The sequence below is a fragment of the Podarcis cretensis genome (genome assembly GCF_951804945.1).
Source record: "Podarcis cretensis genome assembly, chromosome: 3".
Lineage (NCBI taxonomy): Eukaryota > Metazoa > Chordata > Lepidosauria > Squamata > Lacertidae > Podarcis > Podarcis cretensis.
In genome coordinates this window covers 113,239,253-113,258,631 of record NC_137172.1, presented here as the reverse complement: position 1 = coordinate 113,258,631, position 19,379 = coordinate 113,239,253, and the positions used below count along the sequence as shown (strand labels likewise).

Below are 19,379 nucleotides of genomic sequence, written 5' to 3'. Positions count from 1 at the left end.
CCCTCCATATATGGTTTAAAAGGCCACCAGTGGTTTAATGGGCCTAAGCTCTGTGAGTAGAGGCATGTTTTTGCCTGGTGCCTAAAGAGATGTAACCTCACTTAAAGATAAGGTGCCAGGCAAGACTCCCTGGGGACAGCATTCCATAAATGGGGAGCCACCACAGAAAAGGCCTCTTCCTGTGTTACCACCCTCCGGACTTCTCACGGAGGAGGCACATGAAGAAGGGCCTCAGATGATTTATTGCAGCATTCGGGTTGATACACATGGGGAGAGACAGTTCTTATGAATGTTGGACCAGGACTTGGGACATCTGGGTTCAAATCCCCATTCAGTCATGAAGCTCACTAGGTAATCTTGAGCCAGCCACAGCCTCTCAGCAGCACCTGCCTCACAAGATTGCTGTTGTGCCAACCCAGGTGGCTTCTGTATGGGGTATGAGGAGGTTGGGTGACATTTTGCCCTTTTGCCTTGGACAGTAAAATGTATTGTGATGGTCCTGGCTGACTTCTACAGGATGAAAAAACTGATACTTCTGAAAGCAGGAAGAACAGGGCAATGCACTATTGGCTACAATTGCCAGGGTTTGCCATTTCCATTTTAAAAGGGCAGAACTCCATTTGGGGAGATAGCTAGCAAAGCAGTCTTTTCAATTATTCTGTGTATTTCCACATCTCGTTCCTAGAATAGAGCACTTTGATCTTCCCAATTTCTATCCTTTTCCCAATCGCTCTTAAATACTGGTGGGAGGATGAGGATTCATCAGACTTCCCAGTGTGGTGTAAATTAGAAATTCTTTCCTCCCTGGACTAACAAATAGTCCAATTCTCAGGGTGACAAATTTGAATCAATGAAGAACTGAAATCTTATTTTAGAGTGAGCTTCCCCTGATGTGCTTTTCGCAAACCTCCACCTCCTGTAGTTTGTTCTACTACTAGGATATTGACTGATGAAGAGGTGGGTGGTGACTTTTCAACCACTCTTGACAGCCTTTTCCTATTAAAGGGGTTGGACTCAAGTTCTCCAAGAGATTCTTTTGCCTGTGGGTGAATTCTTGTTTTCTGTTTATTTGTTTTCTGACAACATGTGCTGGAGAGTAATGGAGGATGTTTCTGTGCTTCTTAGGCTCACTGGGCAAAGGAACTTTCTGTAAAGATGGCAAGCAAAAAGAACTTACCTCCATGGGACTGAGAGCTTTTAAGAATTAGCTTTTTACAAATTTAGTCTTCTGAATTCAGTGTTTTCTTTATCAGTTGCACTAATTTGCCCCAGCATTGAATCTTCTGTACCTAACTATGCGCAAAAATGCTCTGTTGCAGTACACACTGCTGGTACACATTTATTTTGATTTTATAGACAAATCGGCTCCTCCCTTAAAGAGGGCACGTATTGCGGTGAGACCTGGAAAACCGACACTCTGTGTTGTGGGTGGGTACGATTGGTCAGCCACAACACCAGATTGGTAGGTCCCTCATACCTTGGTGCAATCTGGCCAATGGGATGCAGTTCAAATGGTTCAAGGGACCTATTTATACCCATGTACATGACCCAGAGCTTCCTCTTTTGGCTCGTGCGTCAGAACACCCGCCCACCTCTCCCTACTTTTAGGGCTTTGCGCTTGACCTTGCTATGCCATCGTATGTCGTCCATCGTTGGGACAGGGGCATGACAGGAATTTTCCCCACTTGGCTGATCGGCTGTTGCCATTTGGGTTTCGCCTGCCACATAGCAAATCGTCGCAACTTGTAAGGTTGCGGATAGGCTCTGGTTCAGGTGATAGGGATGGGAGAACGCTCTCACCATCCCTATGTGAAGGGTATTCCGTTAAAGGAATCCAGGGACTCAGTGGTTTGGTCAACCCCTGAGAGGGGGTTGTGCCTGTGCCTGAGTCCAGGGGGACATTTGGGTGGTGGAGCTAGCCTGTTCCCACCTTTCCGCTTATCCAGGTGTTCACCCTTGGCTGATCTATGCTGGAACCCTGGGTCAGTGCTACCTGTGTGGCAGGGAGCTAGTCAAACCAGAGCCTATGCAACCACTCACTTTCTGTAATCAATAAAGTTGTGGCCTACATTCTGCCAAAAACCAAAACCAAAATTTGAGTCAAGTGTGAATTTATTTAAAGGGGGGAGGTTTCTGGGTCTGAACACGCAACTGGTAGGCCTCAATCACATATTTGGAAGCTGAACCTGTGAGTTGGGACAAGCCAAATAAATACAAAACTGTGTTTGTACTAATTGCCTCAGAAAACATTGGTTCCTATTTGTTTTTAATGTTAAGTGAGCCAAAATAAAAGTGAGCAACCTGGGAGGTTAATTAGAATAATTATAATTTTTAATTTTATGAGCCTCTCCTGGGCACTCCTAGGATGGTAGTGGAAGGGAAACACAGAATAGGATTCCAGGATGTGTGTGCCTGTCTCCTCGTCCCCAGAGCAGGAACAATGTCATCATCTTCCAGAGCACCAGGATAACTGATGGAGCGTCTTTGCTCTGGTACATAACTGAAGTGATGATGAGGTTCTCAGGATTTTTGTTTTGTTTTGGTGACTTGTTAGCATAGAGCAAGGCAGAGAAACAAGGAGAATAACAAAGTAGGGGCTGGATACTTCTCTCCTTTTCTTTCATGGGCTTCTTACTTCAGGCTGACACTCTCTTAAGTGATAACACTTCTTTGCAGGATTGGTTTGCATTTCGAATTAAAAGCCACCAGCTGCATTTCAGGTGGCTGAATATCTTTTATTAATGCTCAGTGCATTTTTTTTTTTTACAAGTTAAAACTGCAGCTGAAACAATATGCACAGGTTTTCTGGCAGTTGTGCTAATAAATTTAATTAGTAAGCTAAGTCCTGCTTCCTTTGCTCAGTGTGTTTGTGTGTGCATATCACAATGGAGTAATATAACTGCCTGCATTTTGGGATTCTTCGTTGGGGTTTCTAGATCCTCGCTGAGAATATGAGATTTCAGAGGATTACGACGAGCCCCTGCATTTCACTGCTCAGTTAACATGGTTCTAAAATCCAGCAGCTCATCCCAGCTCATGAAACATGGTTCTATAATCTAGCAGTTGTGAAATGGTTCTTGCATATAATTGGCAGCAGGATTTGTAGGAAAAGCAGGAGGGGCAAAATGTAGAATGGCAATGTGTATGAAGGAAACATCTGAAAATACTTAAGTAGCATGTTGTATACTTCAAGGGAGGCTGGGACAGAGAGTTAATGACAGAGAGGCTCCTACTTGTGTGGAAATATTCTCAGAAAACAAACTCTAAAATAGATGGAGCAAGTCGGACATCACAGATTTGAGACGGCATCCCCTGGAGGGAAGCAAACTTAAAATGCCTGGCTTTGCAATGTGCTCAGCCTCTGAGGTGTTGGGTTACTTTGCAGTTGTCCTCTGATCTTGTCCAGCAATTGAGAGGAGTTAGAATAATGTGTTTGTGTTGCAATGCCTGCTCACGTTTTGAAGGGGTGGTAGCGGTGGAATTAAGCAACTGTGTTTTGGTTGGCACTGGGAGTATCTACAGTAAGACTTAAAATAAATACTGGCAAGTGTTATCTTCAGCATTGCGTAGGGCAAGGCCAGTAAAGTGTGCTGTTTTCCTTGAGTACTTTAAGGGCACCTTTCTGTTCCACCAACTTTGTCTAATGAGTTACCCAAACTCCTGTATAAATGAGAAAGGCATGCATATAAAATGAATGGCAATTTATGAATACTTCCTTTTGCTAGCTAAGGTGGTATATTTAGGCATGCAAGAAGAGCTTTGCAATGTGTTAATACTGTGTCCTTTCTTTCTTTGCCAGGATTCCACCAGTGTGACGTCAGTTTTTGTCCGAACAGACCCACATGGATTTTTCTTGTATTGGACAGACCAAAATAAGGTAGATATACATTGAAGTACTTCAGCTCCCTCTTTGTGGTGGCTTCTTTTTCTGACCAAATACCTTTTCTGACATATTTGTAACCCTGATGTCTTTTTTTAAAAAAGGATGAGAACTAGGGATGGGTGTGTGTGAATTTAAACCAGTCCACATTTAAAGATTCACACTTAATTCACTACCTAAATCACACTTCCTGAAAATTTTGCAAACCAAAGCACAGCAATTCTTCAAAAGTCATCCTTCCCTGAATATTGCAATGCAGTAATGTGTACAAAAATGCAAATACTAAGGTAAAATGTACATAAGAACACATGCCCTAGTGAAAGAAACATACAAAAATGCATCCTATTCGTGAAAATTTTCCTTTCCTTTCCTTTAGGAAAAAATGCATACAAAAATGTATATCTTAGGAAAATTTTGCACTACAGCATTGATAAATTTTCATGAGGACTTTTTAAAAAACAAATTCACAAGCTGATGTGGAAATGTGGGGGACTGTGTTTAAATTTGGAAAAATAAGAAACTGAGAGAACTCTGGACCATTTCTGCAGAGTGTGGCCATGTTTTCTAAATACTTATCAGTTCTACTTGATAGGAACCTGGAAAAAAAGTCTTATTGACTTTTGAAGATTGCAAACAGTGAGAAAGGAAGAGCATTGATGATGAACATTTATATGAAAGTCTTCAACTATTTATATAGTCTGGTACTAGAACATTCATTTTGTGTTTCCTTGTTCCTGTAAAAAACAACCACTAGTACGTATATTGAAACGATGCTCTAGGACAGGGGTCAGCAAACTTTATCAGCAGGGGGCCGGTCCACTGTCCCTCAGACCTTGTGGGGGGCCAGACTATATTTTGGAAAAAAATATGAACAAATTCCCATGCCCCACAAATAACCCAGAGATGCATTTTCAATAAAAGCACACATTCTATTCATGTAAAAACCCACTGATTCCTGGATCGTCTGCGGGCCGGATTTAGAAGGCGATTGGGCTGGATCTGGCCCCCGGGCCTTAGTTTGCCTACCCATACTCTAGGAGGGTATATATTTATAGTATTGTTGCTATATTCCTGACAAATGCTTAAATACCTATAGCTTTTTAAAAGAGCATTCGTTCAAGATAATTTGAATTGGACTATCACTGTGTGATTAAAACCCAATCTATAAGGGTCAAGGAAGGCTATTTCTCTTCAGCTGATAATGATGGTTTTAGAAACATTTGCCGAAATGTATCCTGAAAGGCTTTGTTTAGAAAAACAAAAATAGATCAGCTGCCTGAAAGCTTTGCTTAGAAACTTGAGTGTTTGTTTACGATCAATGCTGACAGCTATTGAAAGATTAGTTGCAAAAAAAAAAAAAAACTTGTCGGAAGAACTTGTGCTAATGCCAGAGCTTGCTTATAATGTTGCTTACTGCAGAGGAGTGGTTAGAAGATGTAGGCAGCTTGCCAAAAATATTCATCCATAGTTGGTTCTAAGCTAGCAGTATGTACCTGGAGGAGGGGTAGGCAAATCTGAGCTAAGGAACATTATCTGTTTTATCCCCTTGCCTAAAATAAAACAATTTCACAGCTGGGCAAACAAAGGCTGAGGTTTTATCAAAAGGGGATGAAATGTTCTGGAGATGCAGACTTAACTTTTAAGCCTTCAGTTTGGTGTCTCCCTAAAGCTAAGTAAGTGTGACAAAAGAATGACAAAACCTTGCAAACTGAAGACAAGTGTTGCCAAAGACCCAATGGCTATCATTTCTGAGTTTCCAGTGCTAGTATTTAGCATGTGTGGGGAATCGGAAGATCTTAGCATGCAATAATATGCACCTTCATGTCTGAAAGCGATGGGTTTCTTATTGCAGTTAATGATCCTATCTCATAATTGCCTTCTTGTTCAAAATAAGAGCTAAAATACATGAAGATAGGGCGAACTACTGAGGCATCTAATCATAGCCTGCATTTTTATTAAGGCTTGATCAGGGCCTGTATTTTAAAATGAGCTTAAAGATTTTCAAATGTTCATGCCAGGCAGAAGACCAGCTGCCTAAGAACCTTGGCAAGAAGTTTATTCTCCTGGACAAGGGGGCCCCCTGATTTATAGCAGAAAAGAATTCTCAAAGTCGTAAAAAGGGAATTACAGGCTGACAGCCAAGGTTACACTGACCCTACATATTACAGAAGATAAAAAAAGAGATAAACATAATTAAGAGTGGGTAAATAGTAAAATAAAACCATGTGCCTCCCATTAAACTTGAGCCATATTTTCCTAAGGTTGAAAGGTCAAGAGCAGTGAAAAAGGCAACTGGCTTGGCTGGAGAAGAGGTTTTCTTTCTATCTTATTTTGAGGCTGGAAACTGTTCCTTCCTTTTTTACTTTGAAAAGGTTTATTCTTCTAAAAAGCTATCTATGTTATGTATTAAATATATTGGGTTAAATGTAATTATGCAAAGGAATTAGAAGCTAAGAAATGTTAAATCCTTATGCTAGATTCTTATTTCATATAGTTGGAAGAGATCACAGGGGCCATCAGCCATCAGCCCAGCCCCCCTGCCAAGCAGGAAACATCATTAGAGCACACATATGGTTGTCAGGCCTTTGTTTAAAAGACCTCCAAGAGAAGGAGATCTTTCAATGATGATGTGAACTCAAGATCCTTGACATCTGTTTAAGATAAAAATTTAAGATTAAACCATCTGTTTTGGAGGGCAATAGGGCGAGGTGAGCTGGTAATTAAGGTTCCTTGTTGAGACACATGTAAGATATATTACTACTTATTTGTCATTTATAGATAGAAGAATATATAGCTTTTTGTTTCCCATAAAAGGGCAAGAGGAAATGGGTGTATCTTTTGTGATTGGTTCTAGCAAACAGCCAATACGAATTTCAACCAGGCTGATTGGACAGAGGCAGCCACAGGAGGAGCAAGGGGGCTGGATTAAGGAAATATAAGTGCTGGCCAGAATGGCAGGAGGCCAGGCCAGAGCTTGGTAACCATATACCATTGTGCCTCTCATTTATTTGTCTGACAAATAAATTATTATTTTAATTTCTCTATTGCTGCGTTGAATATTTCATTCCAGCTAAGCGTTAACCACAAGCAGGGTGCTACACTACAAAGTATGAAAGAATGCAAACCTGCAAATGGCTCTTCCTATGTTTCTTTTACGTAAAGGGAAGGGCTCTGATTTGGAGAAGTGGCACCGTGTATGTGAATTCTCCCCCCTACCACCAGTTAAGTTTAATCTCTTCTGAATTACTATTTGAAGTTCCTGTTATCAATCCCCTCTCTGCTCTGTGACTACTAGTAGCTTCCGGGAGTGGCTTATCAGGAAAATGGTGCAGGGCAAAAGAGTGAAGCCCTCCTCCCTGAATGTCAGTACAGAATTCACTACACCTAAAGTGAAAATAGAAATATCAGAAGATCTGGTCATTGGCCCCAAGCCTTGATAAGCAAAGGTAAACGCTCTAGGCAAACAAGGGTCATGTAACACTTGGGCAAATGGATGTACAAGTTCTATAGCATCCACCGGATGGTGTTCCAAAACAGTCTTAAGAAGATGGCATTAAGAAAAGCTAGTGTGGAATAAAGAGAAATTTCTTGGAAGTAACAATTAGGCTTAGGGGTGGAATATGAGTATGTTATTAATAAATATTAAGGATTAGAATAGTAATAAAGGAGAAGAAGTTAATAAATGAAAGAAGTTAATATTATTAGAAAAATGAACTGCTAAATAGGTGATATAATGAAATTCAGTTAGAGGGGATTCATGGAAGTCAGTTATTAATGTAATGAAATTAGGATTTGGAAATTAAAATTTGTTCTTATTGGGTTTTTTTGTATTTTGTGTATTGTAATGTTGTGTTTGTTTTATGTGATAAATGTGAAGACCAATAAAAAAAAATTGGTAAAAAGAAAAGAAAAGCTAGTGTGGAGCAGTGGTTAGTGTCAGATTAGGACCAGGGAGACCAGGGTTCAGATCCCCATTCAGCCATGGAGCTCACTTGGTGACCTTGGGCCTGTCACTGCCTCTCAGCCTCACCTACCTCACAACAGGATAGTTTGATTCTCAAAGAATAAACAATAATACACATGTGGCTGCTTTCTTAGGGGACGCGGGTGGTGCTGTGGGTTAAACCACAGAGCCTAGGACTTGCCAATCAGAAGGTCGGCGGTTCGAATCCCCGCGATGGGGTGAGCTCCCGTTGCTCAGTCCCTGCTCCTGCCAACCTAGCAGTTCGAAAGCATGTCAAAGTGCAAGTAGATAAATAGGTACCACTCTGACGGGAAGGTAAACGGCATTTCTGTGTGCTGCTCTGTTTCGCCAGAAGTGGCTTAGTCATGCTGGTCACATGACCCAGAAGCTGTACGCCAGCTCCCTCGGCCAATAAAGCGAGATAAGCACCACAACCCCAGAGTCGGTCACGACTGGACCTAATGGTTAGGGGTCCCTTTACCTTTACCTAGCTGCTTTCTTAACTTGATGATGGTCCAAAGAATATGGAGTCTGATTTCCAGCTTCACTAAGCCTCACTGTGCCCATGTAAGGCGCATACCAGCAAGCTGGGCGCATCAACTGCCACACACACGTTACCTCCTAGCCTCCTTCAGCTCAGGCTCATTGTTAGTGGAGAATATGTTCATGGGCATTTGTTCCATCACAGGTAAGAGAGCTTGCTCCTGACAGGTTGGCTTGGTGAATTAAAGGTGATAGAAGGAGGGGTGCCTTATTAATAAACAAATGCACGTTTTAATAGGCTCCAAATAAAAAGGCAGAAGCTATTTTGCTAAGCAGATTCTCGTTTTAGTTGTTGCTGCACTCTGATATTAAAGGAAATCTTTAAAATGGCCTTTCCGTCTGATGGGCTACTGGGTGAGCTGAAAAACGTGCTCAGAAAAGTGATTTGTATTCCACAGTAAGAATTAGTTTTTCCCTCTGTGGATTTATGTAGTCAGCAGCCTGACTGACCTTGGGCTAAAAGTTCTGTGCAATATTTCTTGCACTTGTTATTGTTGATGATGCTAAAATTCTGGAGTAGGTTTTTTGAGGGTTGATTTCCCCCCATCCCTGTGGTTTAAGTGCTTTGGGCTATTCCTTACACAGTTTTGTCTCATTTGGGACCAAGCGCTCTTGAAATGACCAGAAAGAACTCACAGTGTGCTGGAATAATGAGAAAAGGAAACATCAAGCAAAAATACAGGGCAGACAGTGGAAATTGTGTATTGCTTGCATGAATATATTCTTTGAATTTCAGATTTTGCTTACAGATAAAGCCATTTATGGAGCCATGAGTCTGATCAGCAGCTCTTGAACTAATGTGTGGATTGCAAATTAAGTTATTCAGTGGGCTTTTCAGTTCCCACATATTCTGACATGGATCTTGCCTTTGGAAAACATATCAAAATGGTGTTTTTTTAAATAAATGAAATGAATATTTAGATCGGTATTTAAATGCAAAAAATTATGTGGATTAACTAAAGAAAGCACACTGATGCAGCAAATGAAAAGGAACATATTTATGAGTTAATGCTTGTGAAATTGACACGGGCTGGGAACAGACCAGTTTGCCCATCTTGAGTTGCAGTATTGAAGAGCAGCAACATGCGCATCACTAGCGCATATGCAAAACACCACACAAGGCTTACAATGTTACATTTTAATGTCTGCATAGAAGCTTGTAATAATTTCTAACAAAAGAAATGAACAGGCAAGTTTAAATGGATAGTAAAATAATTGCTCATATGCTACAGCAGCCATATTTAATATTTAGAACAGCATGCTGGTGTCCTTGTAATTCTTGGTGCTGTCTAATCTGTCTAATAATTTTCTGAGATGGGAGTAGCATGGAGAACTGAACTGGCACATATTTTTTTCTGAAAGTTGTCAAGGAACGTTCATGAGTACTTCCTGAACAAGCAGGTTTTGATGCTGGCCTTTAAATCAAACTTTGATATCCATTACCTCCCTGCCCCTGAGGCATGGCTTGTGCAGAGGTCTGCATTCCACAGTATGAAGTGGATGAGCTAGAACTTGAACAAGCCACTCTGATCTTTGGCCAAGCAAGTTTTTGCTACAGCTCAATGAATCCATTGAAGATACCCTTTTAGTACAAGCCATGTAATAGTGTATCTTTGTGGGATCATCTGGAATAGCCTTTCCAAGCTTGATATCCTCCAGATGTTTTGGGATGCAACTCCCATTAGCCCAAGCCAGCATGACCAGTGATCAGGAATGATGGGAGTTGTAGTCCAGCAGCTAATGTAGGACCACAGGCTCCCCACCCTTGCCTTAAGGTGTACAGGATGAGATCTGTGGGTTTCTGAAGTAGAGTGTGTTTTGGACTGGGGGTGATGTTCGGAATCTACAATGGAAGGAATTTATACAGTGCACAAACTGCTTGTCCTGAGCTCATCTGCATTTTGGGTTCGTAACTCTGTATCTGTTAGCTGAAAACCAGGATAATGTATTTCAGTAATTAATATCTGGAATCAGAGTCTGCTTATGGCTCTTTGCTCATGCAAAAACTGTCATGACCCAGTAGTGACTACAGGGACTTGACAGTATAGGTTACATTTTATTTATAACCAGTCACCCAGGAACATCCATATGACTCAGGTTCTAAAAATGTGCCGTAATGAGCCTGTGTTCACAATAAGCAGCTGTAGGCTTCCCAGTAAGCAACTTACGGATGGAAAACCTGGATGATACACCATCACAATGCGGGTTTAATGCCTAGAACACAGCAAAAGTCTGCTGATTGTTCATAGAACCCAAAAGGAAAGTTGTGCCTTAAATTCATGCCACAATCCAGCCTCCTCCAGCCGGGAGTGCTGCACAACAACTCCTCCCTTCCCTTGATGGCTGGTGGTAGGTGCAGGAGTCACGGGAGGGCTGTGTGCCGTTGCCCTGGGCTTCCGGCTGGAGGAGACAGGCAGGCAAGGGAGAGGATGGGAAGGAGGCAAGCGAGTGGGAAGGAAGGGGAGAGGAAGGAAACAGGATTAGTGGGTGTGCAAGCAGCTATCCCGTGCCTGGGAGGGCACCCTCCACACCCCTTGGGAGTGTGCACTGGTACCCCTCGGGAGTGCGCCCTCGCACCCTTCGGGAATGCGTTCGCCCTGGGCAGTGTGGGCATATGCTCCGCCACTGGCCATGATCACCAGTCAAATAAAGCTTTTCCTTCTCTCTGCACATAAACTGTTGTAAATCGTAGAAGGCAAAAACATAAAATCTGTGCAAACAGCAAGTCTGGTACAAGCATCCAGATCTATATCCTTTTACGTGTAGCATATCCTTGAGAATGTTGATTGTGCATCACAACCAGTATTTCTGAAATCCTTCAGCTCACCCTGTAAGGTCGTCTAGTATTATCTTCATATTGCAAATAATGCAGTAAGGCTGAGAGAGGTCTGCCAAAGGGAACTGCTTTAGTTTATGTCCAAGGTGGAACTCAAACCGAAGACTTCTCATCTCACATACTGTACTAAGAACTCCTCTTTCACCAGCCTAAATTAATACACGGAACTGTGGCAGCATTGTTTCCCATTCAGTTGTCAGAGCTGACATTGGTTGAAATAGGTGTTCACCATTCTTTGGTGTCGGGAGTGAGCTGGCGGTAAATCACATAATCAAGTTGAAGTTAACTCTTTACTAGCAAGAACACGATCTGCACTGACTTGGCAGAGTGTCAGGTCTAATGAGTCCATCAGCTCCATGGTCAGTTGCCAAGACTGAAAGTCCATGCCTCCCCACAGCCGTCAAGCTCTTTCCTCTCTAGGGATTTCCCCAAGCAATTGGAGATTGCACCTGCATAAAGCTAACCTCTCCTCCACCCTTTTCATGCCTCTTCTGGTTCTGGGAGACCAGGGGGGAGAAGAGCTTGTTGCAGCAGGAGGGGGAGACACTCATGACTCTTCAGCAGCCTGACTCATCTCTGCCTCCTGGCCTCCTTCCTCCCCTGCTTCAGCTTCCAGCTTCCCATTTCCCCAGAGCTGCAGTCAAGGTTTCTAGTGGATTAAGTAGTAGGCAATCATAGCCTGTTAATCACCGCGAGAAGCGGGGATTCCCCCTAGCTCATTAATATTCACCGCCCACGGCGGCAGCCAATCTGCTGCCGCAAAGGGCGGGCCCTCACAGGTTCACTTAAGGTCGGGGCAACCCGGGGCTCGCCCCTTTCGTTCCCCCAGCAGCAGCGGTTTGGAGGTCTTGGGCCCCCCCAATATTTTTTATAAGTCGGCGCCCCTGGTCCCAACCATCTGGAAGGCTGGAGATTGCCTATGCCTGATGTAGACAAACCCCTTGTATTTGTCTCAGAGTGACAGAAAAATGGTGCTTAGCTGCTTAGAAACCTAGCTGGCATTAAGCCATGTCAAGTAGAATGACGGCAGAGAATTGCCTAGGACCGTGGATGTGGATCATTAAAATATCTGAATAATTTTATGACATAACTTGCAAGCTTTCAGTTAAGTAGTATGTTAGCATAAGTACTTTGTTCATAAGTAACAATTGTGGTATTGTGTCCTAGCTCAACGTTGCATTTGTATGAGGGCTTGGTCCATTTCAGCAAGCTATATTTTGGACCGGTGGCTTTTGATGACAAGTGTTAGGTTAGGTTTGCAAGTGACTAGAATAGTGGCATGTGGTAAGAAAGGAAACTCCCTCAACAAAGTTCAGATTGCCTCAGAGAAAGAAAGCTCTGTGCACTTGGACTTGTGTAATTAAATGCTAGGGCAAAAGAATGAAGCCCGCTGCAGCTTGACTGCGTGGTGTGCTAAATACATTGGGTCATGATGATGGGGAAGTTTTTAGAGAATGAAATTAACAGTTACAAGAAAATTGCACTTGCACAAGTTGATACAAGAAAGGCTTTCCATTAGAATGCAGAAGCAAATAATGAAATGTAGATAAGTGTGGAGTTCTATTCTACTTTAAGCACTTACTTTTTTAAAAAATAACAATGAGTTCAATCGAAGCATATGAGTTGTTCCGCAAAGCCTTGACTAAACTCAGTGCTTTTAAGGAACAGCTTTAATAGAAAACGCAAATAACCTTGTAATTTCTTGCTTTGTAAGAAAATAATAATAATTGCCATGATTTTCCATGTGAGGCAAGACTAAATTCTGTGTAATGGGTTGTGTGCTACTATTAAGAATACAAAAGAAACAAATTACCATAAAATTGAACTTTTACCAGGTGGGTCCTCCTTTGTAACAAAACAGAATGCAAGGTGTACAATCAGAGAGCTTTTTTTTTATGAAAAGAAATTTGGGGTTAGCATGGTCTTACTGAGGATAGTATTCAAATCCTAATAAAAACCGGTTAGTCCCTAGGTAAGGAAGTGATGTTCAGCTTTAAAAACAACTATTGCGTTCCTCAGATTACTTGAAGACAGCAAACACAATGGAGAGGCAAACTGAATAGGTTTGCACACATGCGTGAAACGGAATACTTGACTGAATGCCAGAGGGTGGCTTCAAATTGGCATCTTAATGTTCTCAGAGTTCAGCAAAGCATACTTGGAGAACTCACATGTTCAGGACGTAGCTGGAAACACTTATCAAAAGGAAAAGGTGGAATGTATAAGAATGGTCTTGCTGGAGCAGACCAACAGCTTTCTAGTCCAGCTTTCTGTCTCCAGCCGTGGACTGTGGGGTGCTCCCAGCAGCTCACAAGCAAGACATGAAGGCAACAACCGCCCCCTGTTTGCTCTAGGTACCCAGTACCCAAAAGGTCTGCTGACTATTCAGGCATCAGGAAATCTTGGAACTCCAGATACTTGTATCACTCTCAGGCTGCCTTTCATTTCGCAGTATTTGTATAAAGCTAGGCAAAGCAGATTAGATTCAAACAGAACTATGGGTATGAGATACGGAGAGTTGCCTTTCAAGTCTGCTTAGCTACGTAATATTTTGCCCAGGTATGCCAAGGTGGTGTGAAATAAAATGCATTTTTAGAAACATGGAATTGGTACTTGCTGCTCGTGGTAAGAGCACTGACTTCCACAGCAGTTCTAATCTGCATTCTAGAAAAAACAAGACCCCCAGCCCAAAGGCTGAGCAGGACTGCTGCAGTAGGCAAGGGCAAATTTGGGTGTGACAGCTGCAACATTTGTTGACTCGTGCCAATGATGAACAACACCAAGGACAATGTGTGTGGGGAGGGGAGGGGGAGATGTGTTAGTAACTGGCATGGACATGTTCTAGGATACATTGTTATGTTGTACATGAAAGGATATATATGTATAGGCTTAAGTATCGATGCAAAAAAGGGACACGGGTGGCACTGTGGGTTAAACCACAGAGCCTAGGACTTGCCGATCAGAAGGTCGGCGGTTCGAATCCCCGCAACAGAGTGAGCTCCCGTTGCTCGGTCCCTGCTCCTGCCAACCTAGCAGTTCAAAAGCACAAAGTGCAAGTAGATAAATAGGTACTGCTCCAGCGGGAAGGTAAACGGCATTTCCGTGCGCTGCTCTGGTTCGCCAGAAGCGGCTTAGTCATGCTGGCCACATGACCTGGAAGCTGTACGCCGGCTCCCTCGGCCAATAAAGCGAGATGAGTGCTGCAACCCCGGAGTTGGTCACGACTGGACCTAATGGTCAGGGGTCCCTTTGCCTTTGCCTTTACCTTTATCCATGCAAAAAAGAAGAAAAGTGCCAATGGGAGCAAAATCCAGTTGACTACATGTTTCTGTTGACTGCCGTAGTCAATTTCATAAGTACACCAGCTTGACAGGACTAGTGGAAGCAGCTGTGGTTTGGCTAATAGCGCAATAAAAAGCCATGCAGTCCTTGGGGAAAGGGAATATGAAGTGCCAGGCAATGGAGCATACAGGCAGCTGAAGAGTCACTGCCTCTGCTCAGCAGCTCATGTGAGCCACAGTTCATGTCCCTGGCTCTTCTCTTTCTCTTTCTACCCTTGAGCTATAGAATAGTGTCTGTAGGGAAAGGAGGACATGCCATTGTAATGGGTAGAAGCAGACCCAATGTTATATGTATTATGTGAACATTGGTGATCCTTCTGGATTGACAACCGGGATTGAAATGTTATGAATGAACTCACACTAGGTCTTTCCCACTCTGCCTGTCTTCTGTGTGAGAGGCTACTCCTTGGGGCACTGTAGTTTTGTGTAACTGGATCTCTTGTAGGAAGCTGGAGTCAGTTGTCATTTTATATAGCAATTTAGTTCAGCCACATTTTGTGTGTCCATTACACTCTCAAGTTCTTGCTTGCTGTATATGTGTGTGTATCACCCTCTTCCTTTAAGAATGAATTGTTTGTTTGCTGTGTGTATATGTTCCTGAGAAGAACTGATGTGTAGCCTAAGAGCATGTCAGGAGCAGGCGTCAGGAATAAATCACATGGAATAAGTGAAGTTAACTCTTCATCAGAAGAAACAGGATCTGCTCAGGAGTGCCAGGCCTAATAAGCACAACAACTCATAGCTTTTGGCCCTATGATAAGGTTACCAGACATCCCCATTTCCCGGGGACAGTCCCCGGATTTACAAAACAGTCCCCTGACAAAATCTATCTATTTAATAGGAAGTTGAAAAGTGTCCCCGGATTCATTGAAAAAATCTGGTAACCTTACCCTATGAGGCAGTTGTGAATGGTGAAGGTCCATGCCTTCCTGCAGCTGCCTAAATCTCCTCCTCCAAGCAATCTGAGACTCCGTCAACATGCCTGTCTTTGCTCCTTCCTCTTCATACCTCTTCTGGTCCTGGGAGACAAGGGGTCAGGGGAACTTGTCACAGCAGGAGGGGGAGACACCCTGGCTTCACCAGCCAGACTCATCTCTGCCTCTTGGTCTCCTCTCCTGGTTCCGCCTCTGATTCTGGGCTTCTCTCCCTCCTCACTAAATTCTGTTATCTCTTCAGCTTCTGATACACCCTCCTCCCAGGTTTCTCCCTCCTTCTCCTCTGACCACTCTTTGTCATCCCACTACCAATCCCCAGACTCTGAACTTCGTCCCTTGGTGGTTCCCCAGCTGGTGCGTTTATGTCCATTCAGTTCATGACAGAGCAGATGTTGTAGAAAATATAATGATAATAATCTGTATTGTCCTGTAATGTCATCATTGGATAGTAATGCCATAATTTCACTGTGTCTTTCACTTTTCATGGCACTTTCTGTGGAATGGCTTTACACTTTTGAATGTGGTCAGAATGTGGTCATCTTCAGAGGGGAGTGGCTACCGACAGTGTTAAAATTGGAGCTTCCCCAGAGGGAATAGTTGCTCATTTGCATGTTGAGATGCCAGCACAACTAAAGCAGCCTAATGCCCAGCACTTAGCACTGAAATAAATATGAAGCCAAAATAATGCATGATTAAAACTGACCAATATTGGGAGCATCGTACATCTATGGAAGCTACCTATGCAACTTTGTGCTTTCTAGGTTGGTAGATAATAGCCTGGGGAAGCCAGACAGAGAGTGAAGAACAAGCCCCCCAAACTCCAATTTCCAAATGGCATTTAGCCTCCTAAAATGCATGGCACATTCCATATAAGGGGTAAAGCCATTGTGAAAAAAATGACCTGTGATAGATGCTGATGTTGCCCTATAGTGACAGCTTGTATAGCTGTGAACTGGCATACACAGACCCATGTAAGCAGGTGTTGCCTGTGATAGTGAATGAATATGAGGTTTGCTCACTGTATCGTTTAACTTTATTACACCCATAAATCAGCCGGGCATGAGTAATCATTAGCTGTATCACCAGTGCTTCCCTCTCATAAGGTATCTACTACTTCTGGTTTCTGCAGGTGAAGAGTGAAGCATAATTTAGTGGTGGGTAATGTTTGACAGCTACACTGTGCACACACATATAAAGACTGCGGCTGCTTAGTTTAAACATTAGCTCAGCCTGATAGAGTAGCTGGAAGCTAATGTCATCACAAGATGGAACAATTGCTGAATTTGGCACTACAATATATGTATATAGTAAATAAACTGTTTCTCCTTGAATGCAGAAAGGCATTCTTTGCTGTTTCAGATCACTTAGTGTCTTGATCTATGTGGCTTTGAGGGTCAACAAATATGGAGCTGTGTGTTCAGCAAAAAGTTCATTTAGTGACTGTGTCTTTGGCAAATTGCAAATTAAGTTTTATTACCTTTCAAGGAATTGCTTGAGAGTGATGCAGTGAGTTTCAATTTTAGGTTCTGTCCAATGCTTTCCCCCCCTGGAACTCACCATAAAGTTTGTTTGTTGATTGTCCGCCCAGTTGCAGTGCTGCCCTCTCCCCCCCCCCCCCGGCAGTGGCTAAGTGTAAAATGTGATTAATAAACCCAAGCAGACAATTATCTGGATTAGAAATGGCTGCAGCTTTATTGATTACAGATTTAGGTGGATTTTTGAATCAGGCATTGGGTGCATATCTGTTCCATGGACCCCACTGACAAAAAAAATAATTATTTAATTTAAGAAAAGTAAGGGAACTCAGTTTCCCCAAGTTCCTGCTCAAAAAAGCCCCTGGTTCGTCGTTTCTTAATCCACCAGTCACATAGTGAAACACACTAGCTTGAAACAAATTAGGCAGCCATCTTTGATGATTTGCTCTTGAGTCAAAAGATGGCTTCTAAAATGATCCTTAGCAAGTAAAATACAGTTGCAGTGAATGTCTCCATTTAGCTCAGTTTAGTGAAGTTGGAGGTAATATTGGAATTTGACCTGTAAATGGAATTAGAATTTAATGAGTTCAGGCAGTAGTTTTTGTTTTAAAATAGAGTCCTAGTTGATGTCAATATTGGGTAAGGGAGACATTTTTTTCCTGTTGGCCTTTGGGTTGACTATTTGTTCCCTGTTTACTGTGAAACTAAAGGTATGGTTTGTGTATCTAGCCTGTTGCTCATATCGTTGACTGGGCCCTTCTGTATTGTGTATGCTGAAACTGTTCATGGTTTCATTTGATGCCAAATTCAGCTTGATGCTTGGATTGGGTTAACCACCCTCAAGCTATTTTCAGCACTGTGTCCCTCATATTAGGCATGCAAGTATGGCTTTGCCAGCATTGAAATTCAGCTTCTTGTCCTGATTGTAATGTCCTGGGAATCTTGGATGTTTATTTTTTTTAAAGGAAAAACCTGTTTTGCTAGCCAGCATGGTTATGGAGAGAATCTTGGTTGTGTGCCAACTGCATTATTCAAGATTAAAATGAAATGCAGTCTTAAGCAGACCTTCCAGCAATCAATAGGCATTACAAAAGCATAGGTCCCTTATTCTGTCTGCTGTCCTCTGCAGTGCTAGCTTGTTTTCAATGCTTTGTTTGTGCTCATCCCACCAGCAACCATATAGTTTTTCTTTCATGACGCTGCTTTGGGCTGTTTGCCGGAATTCTGCCAGAATCTTCTTGGAGGCAAGATTGAGTGGGGTTGAATGTATGTGCAATGCAAAGTGGGCAGAAGATGTAAGCATTGTAACCTCTTCTTTTGTCACTCAGTATCACTGCCCTGAAAAAGGGATGCAGGTGGCGCTGTGGGTTAAACCACAGAGCCTAGGACTTGCTGATCAGAAGGTCGGCGGTTCGAATCCCTACGACGGGGTGAGCTCCCGTTGCTCGGTCCCTGCTCCTGCCAACCTAGCAGTTCGAAAGCACATCAAAGTGCAAGTAGATAAATAGGTACCGCTCCAGCGGGAAGGTAAACGGTGTTTCCGTGCGCTGCTCTGGTTCACCAGAAGCAGCTTAGTCATGCTGGCCACATGACCCGGAAGCTGTACGCTGGCTCGCTTGGCCAATAAAGCAAGATGAGCACGGCAACCCCAGAGCCGGTCACGACTGGACCTAATGGTCAGGGGTCCCTTTACCTTTACCTTTATCACTGCCCTGAAGATTGCACCAACTATGAGATGACCTTTTTGTGCTTGTGGTAAACTGTGCTAAGATAAGGTTTGAGTTAGCATATAATCTGAACCCTTGGCCTTGGTTAAGCTCTCTCTTCACTAATCATGAACCAATATGTTTTTGGGTTGTTTTTTTGCAGTTTACTAAATATAGGAGCATAAGAAGCTACCTTATACTAAGCTCAATATTGTCTACATCACTCTTGGTGGGCCATTTTGACAGAAAGCCTGGCATCACTCTAATATCAGGTGACCCATTTTTCCTTTGTAGTGCAGCAGGCCACTCTACAAAGGAAAATTCAAACCCAGGGGTTTTGAAATTACTGCCAATCAGTTGATTTGCACTGATTTCAAGCTCTGCTTTCTGCAGGGGTTCAGCAGCAGCCCTGAGACCCCCCCCCCCATAGGGGAGTTTGCTCTGTGGCCTGTAACTTAAAGAGACAGCCTTAGTTGGTTTGCTAGCTAATTGTTCTCAGTGTATGGTAAGGCTTGTTGACAGGATCCAGGTATGTCCTATGCCTATAAGAGAGTGGTTTGTAAATCACTTTTCCAGAATGCCAGTTCTTGCGATGTTAGCAGCTGTGTGGTCAGGCTTCCAGGCTGAATTCTTGATCTCTTAGATTTGCATCAATTATGGGTACAGCTGTGACCACTTGCTGATGAAAAGGAGGTGTAT

The 19,379-nt window shown here is 42.9% G+C and overlaps 1 protein-coding gene across 2 annotated transcripts in view; it reads left to right on the top strand.

The window, feature by feature from the left end:
• PLCB1 (phospholipase C beta 1) overlaps positions 1-19,379 on the top strand; it is a 472,399-nt gene that overhangs the window by 24,439 nt on the left and 428,581 nt on the right. For both annotated transcript variants that reach the window (XM_079969662.1, XM_079969663.1), the window contains exon 2: positions 3,800-3,877. In XM_079969662.1, coding sequence (XP_079825788.1) covers positions 3,800-3,877 — 78 coding nt within the window. The remainder of the gene's footprint in view (positions 1-3,799; positions 3,878-19,379) is intronic.